The 17,494-nt window shown below is 53.1% G+C and overlaps 8 protein-coding genes across 8 annotated transcripts in view; 3 read left to right on the top strand and 5 right to left on the bottom strand.

Moving 5' to 3' along the window:
- Positions 1–290: 290 nt before the first annotated feature.
- Positions 291–3,128, bottom strand: SNOG_08698 (hypothetical protein; the record flags this gene model as incomplete). The annotated part of the gene is made up of 4 exons (XM_001798955.1): positions 291–584; positions 641–1,102; positions 1,256–2,466; positions 2,669–3,128. The coding sequence occupies 4 exons, from the start codon at positions 3,126–3,128 to the stop codon at positions 291–293; spliced, it is 2,427 nt and encodes an 808-aa protein (XP_001799007.1).
- An 825-nt stretch (positions 3,129–3,953) lies between these two features.
- SNOG_08697 (hypothetical protein) lies at positions 3,954–5,302 on the bottom strand (the record flags this gene model as incomplete). Its single annotated transcript, XM_001798954.1, has 2 exons — positions 3,954–4,851; positions 4,902–5,302. The coding sequence occupies 2 exons, from the start codon at positions 5,300–5,302 to the stop codon at positions 3,954–3,956; spliced, it is 1,299 nt and encodes a 432-aa protein (XP_001799006.1).
- Positions 5,303–5,549: 247 nt separating this feature from the next.
- Positions 5,550–6,022, bottom strand: SNOG_08696 (hypothetical protein; the record flags this gene model as incomplete). The annotated part of the gene is made up of 2 exons (XM_001798953.1): positions 5,550–5,924; positions 5,987–6,022. 2 exons carry the CDS (start codon positions 6,020–6,022, stop codon positions 5,550–5,552), a joined length of 411 nt encoding a protein of 136 aa, XP_001799005.1.
- Positions 6,023–6,613: 591 nt separating this feature from the next.
- Positions 6,614–9,540, bottom strand: SNOG_08695 (hypothetical protein; the record flags this gene model as incomplete). The annotated part of the gene is made up of 3 exons (XM_001798952.1): positions 6,614–7,564; positions 7,614–9,365; positions 9,416–9,540. 3 exons carry the CDS (start codon positions 9,538–9,540, stop codon positions 6,850–6,852), a joined length of 2,592 nt encoding a protein of 863 aa, XP_001799004.1. The 3' UTR covers positions 6,614–6,849.
- A 660-nt stretch (positions 9,541–10,200) lies between these two features.
- SNOG_08694 (hypothetical protein) lies at positions 10,201–11,519 on the top strand (the record flags this gene model as incomplete). Its single annotated transcript, XM_001798951.1, has 3 exons — positions 10,201–10,252; positions 10,296–11,402; positions 11,455–11,519. 3 exons carry the CDS (start codon positions 10,201–10,203, stop codon positions 11,517–11,519), a joined length of 1,224 nt encoding a protein of 407 aa, XP_001799003.1.
- A 598-nt stretch (positions 11,520–12,117) lies between these two features.
- On the bottom strand, positions 12,118–15,771 carry SNOG_08693 (hypothetical protein; the record flags this gene model as incomplete). Its single annotated transcript, XM_001798950.1, has 1 exon — positions 12,118–15,771. One exon carries the CDS (start codon positions 15,769–15,771, stop codon positions 12,118–12,120), a length of 3,654 nt encoding a protein of 1,217 aa, XP_001799002.1.
- A 377-nt stretch (positions 15,772–16,148) lies between these two features.
- On the top strand, positions 16,149–16,783 carry SNOG_08692 (hypothetical protein). The gene has a single exon (XM_001798949.1). The coding sequence runs from the start codon at positions 16,256–16,258 to the stop codon at positions 16,505–16,507; it is 252 nt and encodes an 83-aa protein (XP_001799001.1). The 5' UTR covers positions 16,149–16,255; the 3' UTR covers positions 16,508–16,783.
- Positions 16,784–17,142: 359 nt separating this feature from the next.
- SNOG_08691 (hypothetical protein) overlaps positions 17,143–17,494 on the top strand; it is a gene marked incomplete at both ends in the record, with an annotated part of 674 nt that continues 322 nt past the window's right edge. Inside the window, one exon of the mRNA XM_001798948.1 lies at positions 17,143–17,428. Coding sequence (XP_001799000.1) covers positions 17,143–17,428 — 286 coding nt within the window. The remainder of the gene's footprint in view (positions 17,429–17,494) is intronic.

Here is a 17,494-nt window from a genome sequence, read left to right as displayed (position 1 = left end):
TGCGCAACCCGTCCTGATTCGCGGTCTCCTGGCCAGTACAGTAGACGAACCATTCATTGGCATAACGAGTGCATCACGAAATAGTAGGCTGACGCCCTGGGATTACAGGTTGTGACTTCGTGCTGACAGCTAGGTCGAACTTCGGGTTCACGGATCGAAACAGGGGTTTGCAACCTATACCTAATCAGGAATAGCGTACACACGGAGCCCATCGTAGGCTGAAGCCATGAACTGCTGATGCTGTGTACACTTACTCGACCTGTATAAATCTTATCCTTCACACTTCATCTTCATCCCAGCCTAAACCCATGCGCGGCGCTCACCCACTCCTGGCCCAATAGCCTACTCACTCTCCTAAGAATTCTGCTACCACCCATATGCGCCTGGAAGGACTTGATCAGCTCGTCCTCACTCATGAGAAGGAATGCAGGCAGGCCCGAGACCGAAATAATTCGAGATCTGTTGCGATATGCAGGTGAGCTTGATGTCTCCGGTAAACGCACATCGAGAGGATTCTTCAGCAGGGCGACGATGACTTGAGCGGCGAAGGGATTGATGCCGACGCGGCGCAGAAAGACTTCCCACTGTGACGCGTCAGCAAGCACGGGATATAAGTGATTAGATGTAGGGAAAAGCTTACCGTTGTCTCAGCAGCCATGAGTTTGATATCACCAATGTCCTTTGAACCGTGTGGAAGGCCATACTCCACCATTTCCACAACAATAGAGCGGGCTAATGCGCGCTCTCCTCCAGGGATGTATTTGACGACCACTTCGCCCTCGAGCTGTTCGGCGAAGTTGTTAAATCGTGCCAGTGCTTCCTTGTCACGGGCATCGTCTGGCCGACTTGATCCGTGGCTTTCCATCTCGGCACTTAGTCCTTCACTAACTACAACCAGAAGTCTCTCGTAGCGTACCTGCAACGCATTCATCCGCTCCTTGACTGGGGATCTATCAGGCTGTCCGGGAAGAGGCTGCTGCTTGATCTGCTGCAATGTCGTCAATATGAGACCTGTAGATGGTGAGAGCACCATGTCCGCTTCTTTTGCTGGGGCGTGGGGTCGGTTGTAATCTCTATAAACGATTTCCGCGCGCTCGTATAACTGTTCAATTTGTTTCATAAGAGATCTTTGCTGTAGGAAGGCAGCTGAAATGATGAATGAACATGGCGAAAGGTGCTGCGGAACATCTGGTAAACGCGGAAGCGAACGTGAGGGAACTGCAATATGCTCCTTTGGTGGCTTCGTTGAGCGAACTGGTAATGTCTGTGCCGTGTTGTTGGTCAAGTCTTCTCCATGCCGGCCTATCGTCTTCTTAGCACCAGCTGACTCTACAGCTTTCCCTCGAGTTTCCATGAATTTGTGAAGAGCTGAAGTAGCTGAGAAGCCTCCGAACATCAAGTCGTCGGTCGTTTCCTTTGATGCATGCCTGGGATTGTGCCGAGTCGCTGCCAATTGTGATGCTTGCTCCTGGTGGCGGAGGGGATTCGAGCGTGAGATGTTAGACTTCTGAGTGCTAGGTTTTCCATTGTCCCAGTGGTTGCTCCCAAGTATATCTCGAGGCAATTGCGGCTGGGATTGGTTCACTGGTGTTTGCGAGGCTGTGTGCTTCTGTGCCATTTTTGGCGCCTCTTCCTCTATCTCCAATTTGCGCTTGCGGATTAGAGATTCCATGTCCCTGCTCTCCTCAAATTGATCTGTTTCGATCTCATCTTCGTCTTCACCTTCATTGAATATACGCAGTCCTTCCAACTTCCAGACTTGAGACGAACTGGTCGCGATGCTGCCGTCATTGATATCAGCGTGTATCTTGTTGAAGTCCGTCTCACCATGCAGCTGCTCCGTCAGGTTTATCTTAGCTGTCTTGATGGTTAAGATACCCCACGGCAAGCTTCGTTCAAGACTCGAAAGACCGTGCCACGATATTGATGTTTTTAAGTCTTCGCGCTTGACTCTTAGGAGAAATTTAGTCTGAGCGCCCAGTTCTGTGTCGCCAGGTCTCCGCTTGCTGCCCTTTTGTTGACTGTATTCACTCCAGGGTGCGACTGGGAGTGTGAAGTCAACCTCTGGAACATCCATACGAGCAGTGGTGTCTGCTCCGGACAACTTCTCATGCTCCAATTTCTGCATCGCTTGTTGGGCATAGGGCGCGAAGTTCTCAAAGATCTCATCAATGTCGATGTCCGAGCCGTCGTTGAGGAAGTCCTCGTCGTCCTTGAAACCCTTTCCCCAAAGCGCGTCTGGTATGAAATTGTGCAAAGTCTCCGAGAAGGTGACTGACTTCAGCTTCTTCATGGGTGAGTCGGACAATATCGGAGGCGTAAGTGGCCCTTCAACCTTGAGGTCTTCAACCTTGCGTTTCAGGATGGTTGTCGCTTGCCCATAGAAGGGAGAACTGCATGGTAGAGGATGCGCAAGGTCCAGCAGCATTGAATCGCTGCTATCCGAATCAATACGAGTCAGAGAATCTGCATCCATGATTCGTTGCTCCAGATCTCGCGCTTCAGCAATGGCCGAGTTGTTACCTTCAGAAGGAAGTGGTAGACGATTAGATGGCGAAGACGGTATGTAAGGCGTCAGTGGTGGTGTTAGCGGTAGTAATGGCGGAGTGACGGGTCGACAGGCAATGTTCTATCCTTTTAGTAAGGGTCACTAGAGTTGATGCTGTACCTACGGGCTTGTATCGCAAGCTCTCTTCCTTGATATTTTCGTAGTCGTCGTCAGTGTACGTGTCGGTAATGGCATCTTGTAGATGTAGTAAGACGTCTTTCGAGACGGCAAGCTTCTCAGCCTTGATCTTCCTTTCCCATTGTATAGGGTAAGCTATATACTTTGTAGGCCACTCAAAGCCTTCGCCATCCTCTTGGTCAATCGATTCGAATGGGATTCTCAGGTCTTTGAAGTCAGGCACAGCTGAGCTGCCGAAGTGTAGCAGATCAAGTTCATGGTCTGTTCGTAGCACCGGAAGTTCCTGGTTGAAGCTTTGTATCTGCTGATACCGATCTGGCTTTAGTCCTTCATCCGGAGGTTTCTGCTGCAGTTCATGCACTGCTTTTAGAAGGAGAATACCCCCCCTGTTTACAGCGAGGCGCTCTCTGATTAGTGTGGTAACTGTGTTAGCGATGGACATGTTCGAGGGATTACATAAGTCCTGATTAAAATTGTCGACGGAAGGTGTAGGTAAGCTGCCGTGATGAATTTGCTCGTGATCGTAAGGCGTGCACAGCCCATGGTGGCGCGCGTAATCGAGCGCGCTCCGTCCTTCGGGGTCTAATGTGTCCTCCATCGCGCCGATGCGGGATTGCGCATCGATCTAGACCGACAACAACAGCACAGCTGGAAGTATGTGAGATGAAATACTACAGGTGAGGCTGATGTAGCACCGCTGATGCTGGACGAAGACATTGTTGAGGAACATACCATCGCGCTTTCCTCACGTCACCCACTAGCGCGTTCACGTGTTCACGTGCTTCATCTACATTGTCGTGGACAACTCTTAAGAGCGTCGCATCATTCTCACGCTATCTCAGACCGGAGGATCTGCAATCCTTCCCAACCCCAAGGTACTCTTTCCGAGATCAGGGCTCGCCCAGGCTCGGCTTGCAGCCATCCGTTTCACCTCCCATCTCGGAACATGATGTGCGAAACAATATTCCAAAACATGATCCTCGGATGTGTTGCAAGTTCTTCCGATAATACCCCACGAAAGCTAAGTGACAAATGACAAATGTACGTCAAGCAATGCCCGGATGTCGGTTGCGTTGGGTGCCTCAGTATCTGGGCGACGAGAGGAAGGGATATCACGCAGAAATGAGGGAAGATCATCGTGTTCAAGCCTGAGTAAATATTGATTGTGTCCAACCCCTCTTCATCTTCATAATAATAATATGTACAATTCATACCTCACACCTCATTCACCTACAAGCCACCTCATTACCACTACTTCTTCATCACCCTACTTCGCCAGCGGCTTCTGCCCAAACCCAAGCGACTGGTTACCGCCGTTGAAAGCAACAAGTTGCGCCTTGAACATCGTGTCCCCAAAAATCTGCAGCCCAGCGCCCTGGTTTCCCTGCACGCCACCAAAGCACGTAGTGTTCGCCTTATCCACTGTCGCAAATGTGATCTGGTTGCCTGGGATCTTAGCCATGTAGCTGTCACCAATCGCGACAGATAGATCGGGTAGAGCGGCTTTGCATGGGTAGATGAACCCGCCAACTTGTGCGTTGAGCTGCGCACCCTTGACCTGTGAGTAATACGCTTCTGCGACCTTCTGATCAACGAGGAGCAGCGACGTGCCCGTGTCGGCGATGGCGTCGGACGCGCCGGGGTTTTCAATCACTTTGTCGCCGACGGCGAATTTGGTGGAGGGGAATTGCCAGAAGCCTGTCTCGGCCTTGACGGGGATCCAGGCCATTTGGCCCTCGAACTTAGTGGCGTCGATTTTTCCGAATTCGTAGACGCCCGTGCCGTCGGGATCGAGGTCGGCCGTGAAGACGGGGAGGTCGAGGTTGCCCATGACGTTGTCGAAGAAGGTCTTTGCGGGGGTTTTCTTGGTGCCGTCATTGACAGTGTTGAGGTTGGAGAAGGCGAGGCCGACGAGGCCGTCGGTGTTGACGTCTTGGATGAAGGATTGTGAGACGGCGTTGGCCAGCTCGACGGTTTGGTTCTCGACTTTGACGCCACCGATCTCGACGACGTCGGTGCCGACGATACCTGCTGCGCCTGAACCATCGCCGTAGCTGATCTTGAACTTGGCGTTGGGGGTCAACTTGAATGTATTTGATTTTGCGGGGTCGAAGGCTGAGTGCTGCTGGATGGCTTGCTGGGGAAGCTCGGTGCTAAAGAACCACCTGATGTGATGTTAGCGAAATGCAGCATTGTGTATGAACGAAATGCTTACATATCAGAGGAACCAGAGTCGAAGTCCAGGTTCAAAGTCTGTCCGCCAACTTTGACAGGCGAAAGGAAGAGCGCGGCGTTCTGCTCTGGGGTGGCCATGACAGTGCCACTTTGGTTCTTGCCAGCAGCGGCTTGAGTCTGTACCGAACTCTCGTTCTTGCTCGCCTTCGTAAGGCCAATAAGACCCTCCCGAGACATGAAATCCTCGCGGACCTGGAAGTTGTACTTTCTGAACACCTTTCTCATAGCAGCCATGCCATTAGGACCAGTAGGGTGGGCGGTGTTCAACTGCCTTGGGACTTTGAAGGAACGCTTCTGCACACTCCGACGCGACGGAGCAGGCACAGCAAATGCGATAGCTACTAAAAGAGCGACAACGAAAAAGAGTTTGAATGAAGGCATGATGGGCGAAATGCTGACCGGCAGCCGACGAGATACCTGTCGTCAGAAAAAGACAAGAAAATGAACAGAAGAAGAGCAAAGAAGAAACAACGTTTCTCAAGGAAGGACACAAGGCTTGGCTTGATGGAGTAGCTCTGGGTGTGCGAAGCCAGCGCTCTTAAAGAAAGATTGGCAATGAAACGAAATGACAAAGAATGAATTCGACTTGATGAAACACACAACCTGATTCGACTTGGGTGCATGAGTATCAATCACCAAATGTGTCAAGCCTTAGCGCAGCCACACCCCAGTTTGTGGTCCACGCGGCAGTGGGTGTGTTGCTGCGCGTAGCCGAACAGTGCGTGCCGCAGGATACCTTAGCTGTAGTCGTAGGCCCAGGCGCAAAGTCTAGATCCTGTATTGGCTGCGCAGGCATCAAGATGGGCCCGATGGATATCCGATACCAGCCACGATTGGCCACGAAGGCATCCAGCATTGCTTGAGATTGCCAACAAGTGGTGAACCTCTTACGCGTATGGGCTGAGTTTTCCCTCCTACCGTTCAGGAATTGTGGGGAGGTTGCGCCGTAGGGACGCACAAACGTCTCGTACCTGTGGCGTTCGATGAAATTGCCGAGACATAACTTATGTTTTGCAGCTGCTGTGTAGCCGTCGAGGAAAGACAGCCCAATCGCAACCTCCTTACTCTCGCAAAGAACACGCTGAGGCATAGCAACTCCATTTCGTCTGCGTCCCAAGGCATGAAGCTGCGCCGCGCGGTGGCTGTGGATCCGGCAAAGCGTCTCAGAAGCATGAAGAGCAAGCCGAAGAGGTTCGTCGATAGGTGTTTCGGATGCCAAGGCCAGACAAGCTTAGTGGAGACATCGTCACAGTGCTGAAACACCCTCAACATGCCCCGGAACAATGCATGCACGGCGCGATCCTTGTGTCCCTGGGCGCGAAACAAGCAACTCGGCAATGCTTAGCTGTCACGATATGTTTTCGGGATCCGCAAGTGCTCCCATTTCCGTGCCGCCTCCATCAAACATCGTAGCGCCACGATCACGCAAGTAAACATGCTGGGCGCTCCGTTTTTGATTCCCTCATCTTGAGGCTTCGGTACAGGGCTTGCAGTTTTGGCAAATGCTCCGTAGGTGAGCCGAGTGGCGGAGCCCCGTTTCTGCATGAGAATAAGAGAGGACGGAAGTTATGCATAAAGATATTTGCAATGGAATATTCAATCATTAGCGCTTTTGTTGCTACAAACCCCTTTCAACTAATAGTTCGTAGCCAGCAAGTCATCACCTTCCTGCCAGTTCATGTGGAATGGGTATAGGCGGCCAACCGATTCTTTCTCCAACACCATGGAGCTTTGTACACTATCCTATCTTATACATGTCTTATTGTCTTCCCAAACGCGCACTGATGGCGGCGCAGCTGATGCCTTCACTCCTCGCAGCGTCGTCTTGAATTCAGCATCAGCTCGTGACTACTTGTCGACGTCAGCAGTTCGGCAACCCTACTGCTGCATCATTTCGGTGGTTCAGATGATGTCTATAGATCAACTCTTCATCCAAGAAGCTCCACGTCCAATCCAATGGCCCTCATGAAGAGGTTGACGTTAGCCAGACGAGCACTTGCCATATCAGTTGGCAAAGCTTTACTGACGTTGACTGTCTCCATGACGCGATCCTTGACACCAAGTACAAGTCTCTGTTGCTGTTCAGGGCTGGCTCCAACTCCCATGGCTGCCAAGTATTGCCAAATGTACATGTCGTCAGTCTCATTGATGCTTCCAGGGAACAGGAATGGGAGCACAGGCTCGACTGAGTCGAAAAGTCGGTTGTATAGCACGTTCCACTGCTCCCACTCAGCGTTGGCTGTCTCTGGGGCAGACTGCTTCAGGAGCTCGGCACGAGAGATTAAGATTGTGAGCAAAGAAAGCCCGATCTTGCTGCGGGCAACCACGTGCAAGTTTGTGCGATCGAGGATAAGTCCCAGAAGGCCAATGATGATGTTAAGTGGCGACTCGGACATGTGTGCGAAGAGTGGTGGCAGGACTGTGGCCGAGAAAAGCTCGACTTCCTCGCGTACAGCAGGATTCAATGGTTCTTCCGGTAAGGCGATTGCTTGATTGACCACGGAAAGCTGGTCAAGGTGGACGACAATCATAGTCACGACTGTTATTCGCTCCTGTTCGTCGATGTGTCGGAAGAGGCGAGGAACTGCCTTCTTTCCTTTCGCGTGTGAAAGAATGGATATGAACGGATGAGGTGCAGCGGCGCTGATGAGAAGGTCAGTAAAGTTTCGCTCAGAAATTTTCTTCGACTTACTTCGGGTTGAGAGGCTCCATGATCTTCGTGTTCTGCCATAGCTGTTGATGGAGGGTATCTATCTTCGATCGCCACTCCATGTGTGCCTGTATAGCCTCTGGGTTGCTGTCTGGGTTGATTGGTGGTGGCATTGCACGCTCGTGGTCTTCCATCTGCATTAGAGTAACATAAACGTTCTCGATATTGCGCAAAGCTTCCTTTCGATCAGCGATGGTGGACTTGGGTTGCTTTTGGCCAGCCTCGGAACGCTTGATGTTGAGAAGCGGCCTCGGCGTCTTGGAGTTGCTGAAGGCAATCTTGCCCAATGAACCTTCCACGACAAGCTGTCTGGCCTTTGGTCGAGCTTTGGCAGCCTCAACAGCGCGCTGAATTTGCTGCTCCATGCGCTGCATGTGGTTGTCACCTCCACGCCCGTTTCGTCGTGCACCGAAGCGGTTGTTGGTCTGGAACAGATACGTCTGCGCGAATTGACTTGCAGGTTGCTGGGGGTTCTGGCGAGGAGCACCGCGGATCTGGCTGAAGACCTGGTAGTAGAAATCCTCGGCGATGGCAGCCTCGGGACCCCTCTCATCTAGATTACCAGTCGCAGTCATCAATTGCTGCAGCTGAATACGGGTAATGAAATTCTTGTCCTGTGGTGTCATGAGGCCGTTATCCTTGGCAAGCTGAGCAATCTTGTGGTTCCTCTTTGCGCGCTTGGCGTCTTCCTCGAGGAAGGCGGCACGTTCAGCTTCGGAAAGTTGAAGCAGCTGCTCGGGGTGAGTGATGACCATGCCAGGGAAAGACGGACCGCGGTTGTGTCCTTGCCCCTGTCCTCGTTGAGCTTGTTGGCCAGGCTGGGCCATCGGCTGACCCTGTCCAGCAAGACGGTTAGGGTTCTGGAGGATCTGTCGAGGCTGGGTTGGAGGACCTTGCGCTTGGGTCTGAGGTGTGGGGGTCTGGCGTTGTTGCTGGGCGCTTGGCTCGTTTGCCTGGGGCTTTTGTCGCTGCAGAATAGTAGGTTGCTGAGGTGCTTGGGGGTGGACGGGTTGAGCAGGTAGCTCTGCACGCATCTGCTGCTGTCTCTGCGAAGCTTGATGCTGTGATTGCTGGGGGTGAGGCTGGTGCTGCTGATGCTGTTGAGGCCTCTGTAGGATCTGGGGCGCATATTGGCCCGGTGGACCACCCTGCATGCCAGGGAACGGCGGCTGTCCGTGGGGGAACTGCTGTGGCGAATAGCCTGGGGGAGGACCCTGATACTGCATTTGGTGCTGTTGCATCTGATGCTGCATAGGCGGAGCGCCACGCGGCTCGTTGCCGATGCTCTGAGCGCGCATCATAGCCTCGACCTCATCCAAGCTCATCAACTTCCGGGCTGGGACGGCTTGAGGTGCGGGGGAGTGTGACTGGCGCTGAGGCTCATGGTGGCTTGGCTGAGCTTGCTGCTTGGGCTTGAGACCCCAGATGTCTGCGCGGGCCTCCAATTGAGGGATATACTCGGGGTCTTTGTAGCTCTCGTAGCCACTCCTGTTGGGCTTCGAAGCTTGCGGGACTGGCGGCTTGTACTGCTGCTGGGGGTGGCCTTGGCGGGCCTGGAAGAGCATCTGCTCCTCCTGCAGGATGTTGGAGACCTTGGAAGTCTGGCCGGCGAAGTCGAAGTGCTTGTCAACGGACTGCTGGATGGGAGGCCCTCCAAACGTGTCGTCGTTGAAGGCGTCGTCGGCATCATCGAGGCGGTTGCCGAGGCCATCGTACGTCTCTTCAAAGTCGATGCTGTATCCGTTGTAAGAAAAAGTGACTCGGGCGGCCGAGGCGCAACATACACATCATCATCGCCTGCCCCTCCACTGCTCAGCCCAGCGAAAGCATCGTGCTGGCCGAACCCGGGCGCATTGGCCGCGTGACCGCGGTCACGTGGCATGTTGGTGTCGAAGCCGAAGAACGACATGGTAGGCGGTGCCCGTGGTGGGGTGTTTGTTGGTGGTAGATGAGTGTATCAAATATTGAGCTGGGTGTGGTGACGTCGAGCGAAGGTAAAGGCAGCAGGAGGCGGCGGCCGCATGGGGCTCGGTGGACTGGTGAAAGCCCAATAGAGCGGAGAAATACAGGCACGCAATGCAACGGGTGAGGGTTAATAATGCGACGCTCCGGTCAATGATAGTGGTAGTGATGTCGCGCCTCTCTCTTGGGCGCGCCTTCCTTGTCTGCCCCAGTCCCAATCAGTCCCGCCTTCCTTGGCCGCCCTTGCACCCACAACCCTGTTCCACTCTAGCCGACAGCCACACCTGGAGGCGTACGACAATCCATCGCATCTCTCCTTTTGCATTCCACGTGCTCAACACTTTGTCTCCTGGAAGGTTATACCTGTCCTCTCTCCTCCCTCTGATGCGCACAAGTCGCTCCTTCCGCTCGCTCGTCCCTTAAACTCGACCTCTCCGCATCCGAGGTCTAGCTGTAGTAGCGAGCCCTCGATAGCACCCGATTCGGCCACCAATCCCTTTGCAGAGACGTCGACAATTGCGCCGCAGCCAAAGTGGAGAGCACCACCAGAACACAGCAACGGAAAAAGCGCAAGGACTCCGGAAACAGTCCTGGCGACTCCAGCACCATGTCGGGCTCCCAGCGCTACATACGCTACATTATCTTTGCTGTTTTTGTACGCATGCCGCAGGCTTACTTGATGACTATGGCTGACTTGCATAGGCTCTGATCGTCTTCTACTTCATCAGCTCCTCCTCAGTGCCGACTGCGAGCTGGCCGCATCTACAAGATGCCATCACGCCAGCACACCCAATGCCGCCATCACGGTGACTCGCCAGTCGCGCCAGTCACGCCAGTCACGCCAGCTCACGCCAACCACGCCAAACGAAAAAGCACCCCTCGCCGAGACCATGCCCGGCGCTCGCATGAACGCTACCTTCGTCACTCTCGCCCGCAATTCCGACGTCTGGGAGATTGCCAAGTCTATTCGCCACGTCGAGGACCGCTTCAACCGCAAGTTCAACTACGACTGGGTGTTCCTGAACGACGACGAGTTCGACGACGAATTCAAGAGGGTTACAACCGCGCTCGTGTCCGGAAAGACCAAGTACGGCAAGATTCCAAAGGAGCACTGGTCGTTCCCCGAATGGATTGACCAGGACAGGGCCGCCAGGGTCCGCGAGGAGATGAAGGAGAAGAAGATCATCTACGGCGACTCCGTCAGCTACAGGCACATGTGCCGTTATGAATCCGGCTTCTTCTTCCGCCACCCCTTGATGCTCGACTATGAGTGGTACTGGCGCGTGGAGCCCAGCATCGAGCTGTACTGCGACATCAACTACGACACGTTCAAGTTCATGGCCGACAACAAGAAGAAGTACAGCTTCACCCTCAGCTTGTACGAATACGTTGAGACGATTCCAACGCTCTGGGACGCCACCAAGAATTTCACCAAGCACTATCCTCAGCACATCGCCAAGGACAACTCGATGAAGTTCCTCAGTGACGACGGTGGCGAGACCTACAACAAATGCCATTTCTGGTCCAATTTCGAGATTGGCAACCTGAACTGGCTGCGATCTGATGCCTACGTTGACTTCTTTACCTCCCTTGACCATGCGGGTGGTTTCTTCTACGAGCGCTGGGGCGATGCTCCGGTCCACTCCATCGCCGCTGGCCTTATGTTGCAAAAGGACGAGCTTCACTTCTTTAACGATATTGCCTACTACCACGTCCCCTTCACGCACTGCCCAACTGGCGAGCAATACCGCCTCGACCACAAGTGCTCGTGCAACCCCAAGGACAACTTTGACTGGAACGGTTACAGCTGTAAGATCTTTTAAATATCACTACGCAAAACGTTTACTAACAAAATCAACAGGCACGGCGCGCTTCTACGAAATCAACGACATGACCAAACCTGCAGGGTACGAAAAGGAGCAATAAGCTCGTCAAATTTTTCAATCAGTTTAGTCTCCAACCATGCGCCTTCTGATCGATGCATCTTCACCTTCTTTTCTCCTCGCGCATTCCCTCTGACTTTTGGTCAAAGTGCACCTTATTCCGCAAAACAAGCCGTCTGGCTCCTCTTCAAAATCACATTGTTTCTCGTTGCCGTCACTGTTGCCCTGGCGATATGGATCGGGACTCAAAAAGAACGACGGCGAGGCAGATTTTCTTGATTATAAAAGCGAAGTCAAATCAAACCATTCTTGCCCGCACTGGGACTTTTTAGGGTTCGTGGTGTTTTGGGGGGTCGTACGTAGGACATTGGGTAGCGCACTAGATGGGTACCACTTGTGTGCTCGTTGTATCGCTGATACTATGCTTTATTGTAAACGTATTTCTTGGTTAGGAATGTATTAGATATGAGCACTATTCCTCAAACGACGTTACATGAATGACTTTTGTAACCCCACATGAAAGTACATTCGACACGTGATAAACGCAACGTTGCACACAAAATTGGATATCATTCCTCGCCTCTGTCCAATACCTCTTACAAAATCCGCCCACCAAGATCCTACCAAACCCAAACCTAAACCTATCCCCAAGTCCCACCACCTCCCCTCCCCGCCCTCCTCTGCGCTGACAGCCTCCAATCATCCTCACCCTGGAACTTATTATGCAGCGGCTGAATCCTCTCCGCCTTCTTCCTCTTACTCAACTTATCCGTGCCGGCGACCTTGAAAAACGTCGGCGCGGCCTCCACCAGCCACTTGGGCTCAATCGCACTACAACAATGCATGTACTCCTTGGTGGTCTCGACCAAACTGTGGTAAATCACATGTTCGGCGGGTTTGCCGAACAAGCTGGAGCTGGGGTGCAGGTAGACGGGCGTGCCCTCGACGAGCGTCTTGTAGCCCTCGCTCGGGTCTTTGCGCGCGCTGTTGCGGAAGAAGCCTGAGCAGAGAGCCTGGCGGACTTTGATTGTGTTGCGGCCGCAGGACACGACGGGGTGCTTGTGGCGCGCCATGATTTGCAGTAATTGATTGCGCACATCCTTGACGCGCTGCATGTTGCGGGGCATGACGAAGTTCTCGTGACACCACGGCACGCTAAATCCGCCTTGTTTCCAGCCGTTGTACACGTTGAGTAGCGTGATGTGGTCGCCCGATGCGTCGTTAAATTTCTGCTTCTTTTGATCGGCTTGCTGCTGCTTGTCGCGGGGGCGGTGGAAGACGGATTGCGTGGCGGAAATCATGGCGACAATGGTGAGGATTTCGTCTGAGCATTGGAGGTCAACAGATTTAATGAGGGACTTCGAGAGAGACGGGTCCATCGGGAAGTCGGCCATTTGGCGGCCGAGACGCGTGAGGAGGCCTTCGTCGTCGAGGGCGCCGAGTTGGTAGAGTTCTTCGAGGGCGGTTAACATGGTGTTGGTCGGGGGTGGGTCCATGAAGTCGAAGTGTAGGAGGTCGTTGATGCCCATGGCTTTGAGCATGAGGATGGTATTCGAGAGATTCTGTCGTTGGATCTCAGGAATCGTAGTGGGAAGCATTTCGTTCTGGAAGGCGGCTTCAGTGTAGAGGCGGAAACACTTTCCTGGTCCTGTTCGACCCGCCCGACCAGATCTTTGGCGTGCTTGTGCCTGTGAGATGGGGGTGATTTGCAAGCGGTCCATACCAAGCTTGCCGTCGTAGGAAGACTGTTTGACGAAACCTGGGTCGACGACGTAGTAAATACCGTCAATCGTAAGAGAGGTTTCAGCGATGTTGGTGGCGATGACGACTTTACGTGTACCCGATGGCGAAGGCTCGAAAATGCGAGACGCAACTTCTGACGGTAATGCTCCGTAAATGGGTAGAATCATCAGCTCCGGCACGTTGGGTCCTAGAGCTTTCATGCGTTCGCTTAATACTTCGCAAGACGAGTCAATCTCCTCCTTGCCCGTCAGGAACAGCAAGATATCACCAGCTGGTTCAGTCAAATGGATTTGCATGACCGTGACGAGCGCAGCATCAAGGTAATCCGACTCTGGCTCCCGGCTATACATGACCTCAACCGGGAAGGTACGACCAGGGATTGAGAAGATGGGGCACTTGTAGAAGTACTCAGAAAACTTGTCGGCATCGAGTGTGGCACTGGTGACGATGAGCTTCATATCAGGCCGGCGCTTAAGTGTCTTCTTCAGCAGACCAAACAACACGTCCGTAGCGATCGTACGTTCGTGGGCCTCGTCCAACATGATGCAGCTGTACTTGTTAAGCATCGGGTCCAGCAGAATCTCTCGCTGGAGGATACCGTCCGTCATGTATTTTATCCTTGTGTCTGGTGATGTGTTGTCTTCGAATCGAATAGTGTATCCGACCTCGTTTCCAAGCTTGCAGCCTACTTCTTCTGCTACACGCTTGGCTACACTCATGGCTGCAACACGTCTAGGCTGTGTGCATCCAATAACCAGCTCGTTGGCATATCCGGCTTCAGCAAGGTATTGAGTCATTTGCGTAGTCTTGCCAGATCCAGTATCACCAACGACGATCAATATCTGGTGCTGTGCTACGGCCTCGAGAAGCTGTTTTCTGAATTTGTAAACAGGCAAGGACTCCCTTTGATCTTTGATGCTCATGTCAGTGCGCTTGCCCATGGAGATATCTCGACTACCGGCCGAGATCTTCTTCCACTCTGGTTGCGACTCGCTGGGCTGATTTGTGCGTGTATTGCGGAGATCGCTTGCGAATTGTTTTGTCTGGGCCATAGGATCGTTCCATTGCTGGCTGAGATCGACATTCGCTGCCTCCTTCGCTGCTTTCTCTTGTGCTTCTTGTTGTCTGAGATCACGACGCTCTTTCGCAAGCGTGTCACCTGCCATGGCAGCGCGGTTGAGCGAGCCGTCAGGCGCCTTGACGACTCGAATCGGAGAAAGTTCGAGGGATTGCTTGGTCTGTCCAGCCAAAAATGGCGGTTCCTCCTCGCGTACTTCAATGTCGACGTCTTCCTCTTCCTCGAAGCCGCCCTCGCCATTGACATGTGCGTTGAAGTCCTCATTAAGTTCAGGATAGTCTGACTTGGGTATTACGCCAGAAGCAATAAGCTGTTGGATTTCCCATCTTTCAGGTGAAGTCATTCGCTTTCTCGTACCGTTCTTGCGGCCGTTGTAGCCGTCTTCTACGACGGGCACGGCTGCGTCAATACCGGGAATGCCACCCAATCCCTGAGAGTTTGCGCCCGAGGCAAAGTTTGGTGCACCTGCTGCAATGCGCTTCCCAGGAGCGAGGTCGCGCCCAGACTGCTGGTCCACTTCTTTCATTGACAGCGATATCCTGCCATTCTCCATCTTGACCACTTTCACTTTGACTTGTTGCATTCTTGACACGATGTCGGACGGGTGGTTGACGCGCGCGCCTTCGACCATTTGTGTGACATGGACGAGTCCGTCGACCTTGCCCTTCACGCCTTGCAGATTCACGAAGCAGCCAAAGTCCTTGACGCCCGTAACCTTGCCGTCATAAACCTTGTATAGAACGGGCTCATCGTCAAGCTCGGGCGTAGGCGGTCGTCGGAACTCGTCGAGGTCTTCGTCTCTGTACTTTTTCCGGCTGCGTGTCTTGTCTTGGCGCTTGACGGTTCTTGTGCGGCCAAATTCGTCTTGGAAGACCAGCTCATCGTGTTCTTCCTGTCGTCGCCTGGGACTACGCGATCGTGACCGTGAACGTGACCGTGACTTGTTTTTGCGCCTGTGCCTCTTGCTCCTGTTTGTATCGTCGTCGCTGTCGTATGGGCTCATGCTCCTCTTTCGCGACCGTTCCTTGGGCTTGCCCGGTGCCTTCCCTGCCAGTCCCTCGAGCATCGCAAAGGTATCGTCAAGCGCATCGATTTCCGGCGCTCCAGCCACTGGCTCTTCATCTGCCACTTCGTACTGAACCTCCTTATCCGGTATTGCCAGACCCTTGAAGACGCGAGTCTTGCGATTCGCGTCTTGTCCATCTTCTGCGTCTGTCTTCTTTCCGTTCGCGCTCTTCTTGTACTTGGGATGCAGAGTCAAGATAAGGCGATCGATGCTCTCTACCAAACTCTGCGGAAACTCCGCGCCCATGGCCTCGAGCTGGTCTTTGTATTCGGTGACGCTCTTGCAGCTCGCATGCTGGTCAATCACGAATTCCGCGAGCGTCTTGTCCGAGACGCCAACATGATTCTGTATTTCCGACGTGACTTTTGAAACGAGCGACAGAAACTCGAGGTTCGCAAGATCGTCCATGGCTGCGACTGGTCCCTCGAGAGGGTGGCGGTGAAGGTGGTGAAGGACGATGTTAGATGTTCAAGAAAGTTGATGCGTTGCCAAGAGAACGTCGACCATGGGCCCTCCCCGCGTGCAGCCACTCACCTTCCACGAGCCTCCGCATCGCACCGCCTTTTGCCTCCAGACTCATGTCAGGTCACTTTCGCCACAAGACTTGATACACATCGCATCATCACTTCGCCGCCTCTACAAAGTACAACTATTGCTGCCATGAGTACCACGATCATCTCCCAGCACGCCGCGCGGTTACCCATTGTCTCCACCGTCCTCATGATCTATGGCTCGTACCAAGTCCACCGCGTTCTGACAGGCACACATCCAACCTGGTCTCCGCGGCTTGAAGAGGCGGGCTTCACGAGTTTCAAGCAGGTGGAAGCCGGCGCAGAGTCATCCGGAGAGGCAGGCGGTGTAGGCGACGCGGCGATAAGATGGACGAATGTAAATGGCATTCCGATACCCACACTCGCAGCCTTTATGGGAACGTCTCGCGAAGAGTGAACTTACACTGAATGCAACGACGGACGCACGAATCGGCCACGCTCGCGCAACGAATGTAACTCGTCCTCCGGACGAGTGCAGAACCACGGCCAAGAATCATGTCGACCACGTCTCCTCGAGCAGCGAAACAAGAGAGCACCAGCGCAACGACTTCCATGAGATCTTTACAACAGGCATGCGAGACCTGGGGCGTTAAACTACAAGGCGTTTTATGGGCAGGCGTAGAAGCATAAGGGCCGTACTTCGTCATTTTTTCGGCACTCTGCGTCATGATAAAATTGAGGGGCCACGGTCTTTGTAGCATGGGACCCATTCATTGAATGAATATTGGGATCTGGACTGTAACCCGGGATCTGCTCTTGCGATAGGGAAGCTTCAGCATCAAAGCATATCACGCAGCTGCGCAACATGAAGCGTGTTTAGATATCAGCTTGCATTGCCTTTTGAATATACACACTTGAGCAAGCCTTTTAAAGTAGGACCAACTTTTGAAACAGTCGTGTAATGCGAAGATCTCACTTTCTTTCTTCGCATGGTCCTTATGATTGGTATGAACAGGCTGATGTAGCGCGCCTTGGCAGCTTCCTAGCGTTTGCCCCGTACCTTGCATAAGCACACGCGCTCCCTCCTCACCATCTCTCGACAATACTCATCTTGAAATATATCATATGTGCAACATCCTACCCAGGAATTAGAAAACAGCTCCTAGCGATCTTCGTATATCCAGTCGCACAATGACCGCTGCTCTACGTTTTACTGGCGCGCTTGAAGCTGCGACATGAAGAGCACAGGCGATACCCAGCACCTAGACGTGAATGATACAGCATCAACATGTCGAAATCAGTATCGGACGCCAGGACTACTAGGGTACAAAAAGTATGTACACTTTGGACCCATGACGACAACTTCTCACGCGATGATATTGTCTTCAACTCAGAGAAGTTTCCAGAGATCCCTACAACGACTGGAACATTACTCCAAATAGTGGCTCTGGACTCAAATACCGCCGTCCGCGATTTCCAATCTACAACCAAGGGTTCGCAGCATGACCTTCACCAAGCCAAGGAGGGTGTCTTCGCGCGAGACACTGGTGCAAATGGCCTGTTCAAGCGATCCCGTCGACATTCTAACACTATCACAAAGGAGACGAGAATGGATCATCATTTCCTGGTGGTCGAGACAT

This window comes from Parastagonospora nodorum (genome assembly GCF_000146915.1).
Source record: "Parastagonospora nodorum SN15 chromosome Unknown scaffold_13, whole genome shotgun sequence".
In the NCBI taxonomy this organism is placed as follows: domain Eukaryota; kingdom Fungi; phylum Ascomycota; class Dothideomycetes; order Pleosporales; family Phaeosphaeriaceae; genus Parastagonospora; species Parastagonospora nodorum.
Note: the sequence above shows the minus strand (reverse complement) of the source record. Positions and strands in the feature narration are given on the sequence as shown.

Excerpts from the sequence above, each read along its gene's own strand:
- SNOG_08692 (XM_001798949.1), top strand. The coding sequence starts at position 16,256 with ATGGCATTCCGATACCCACACTCGCAGCCTTTATGGGAACGTCTCGCG.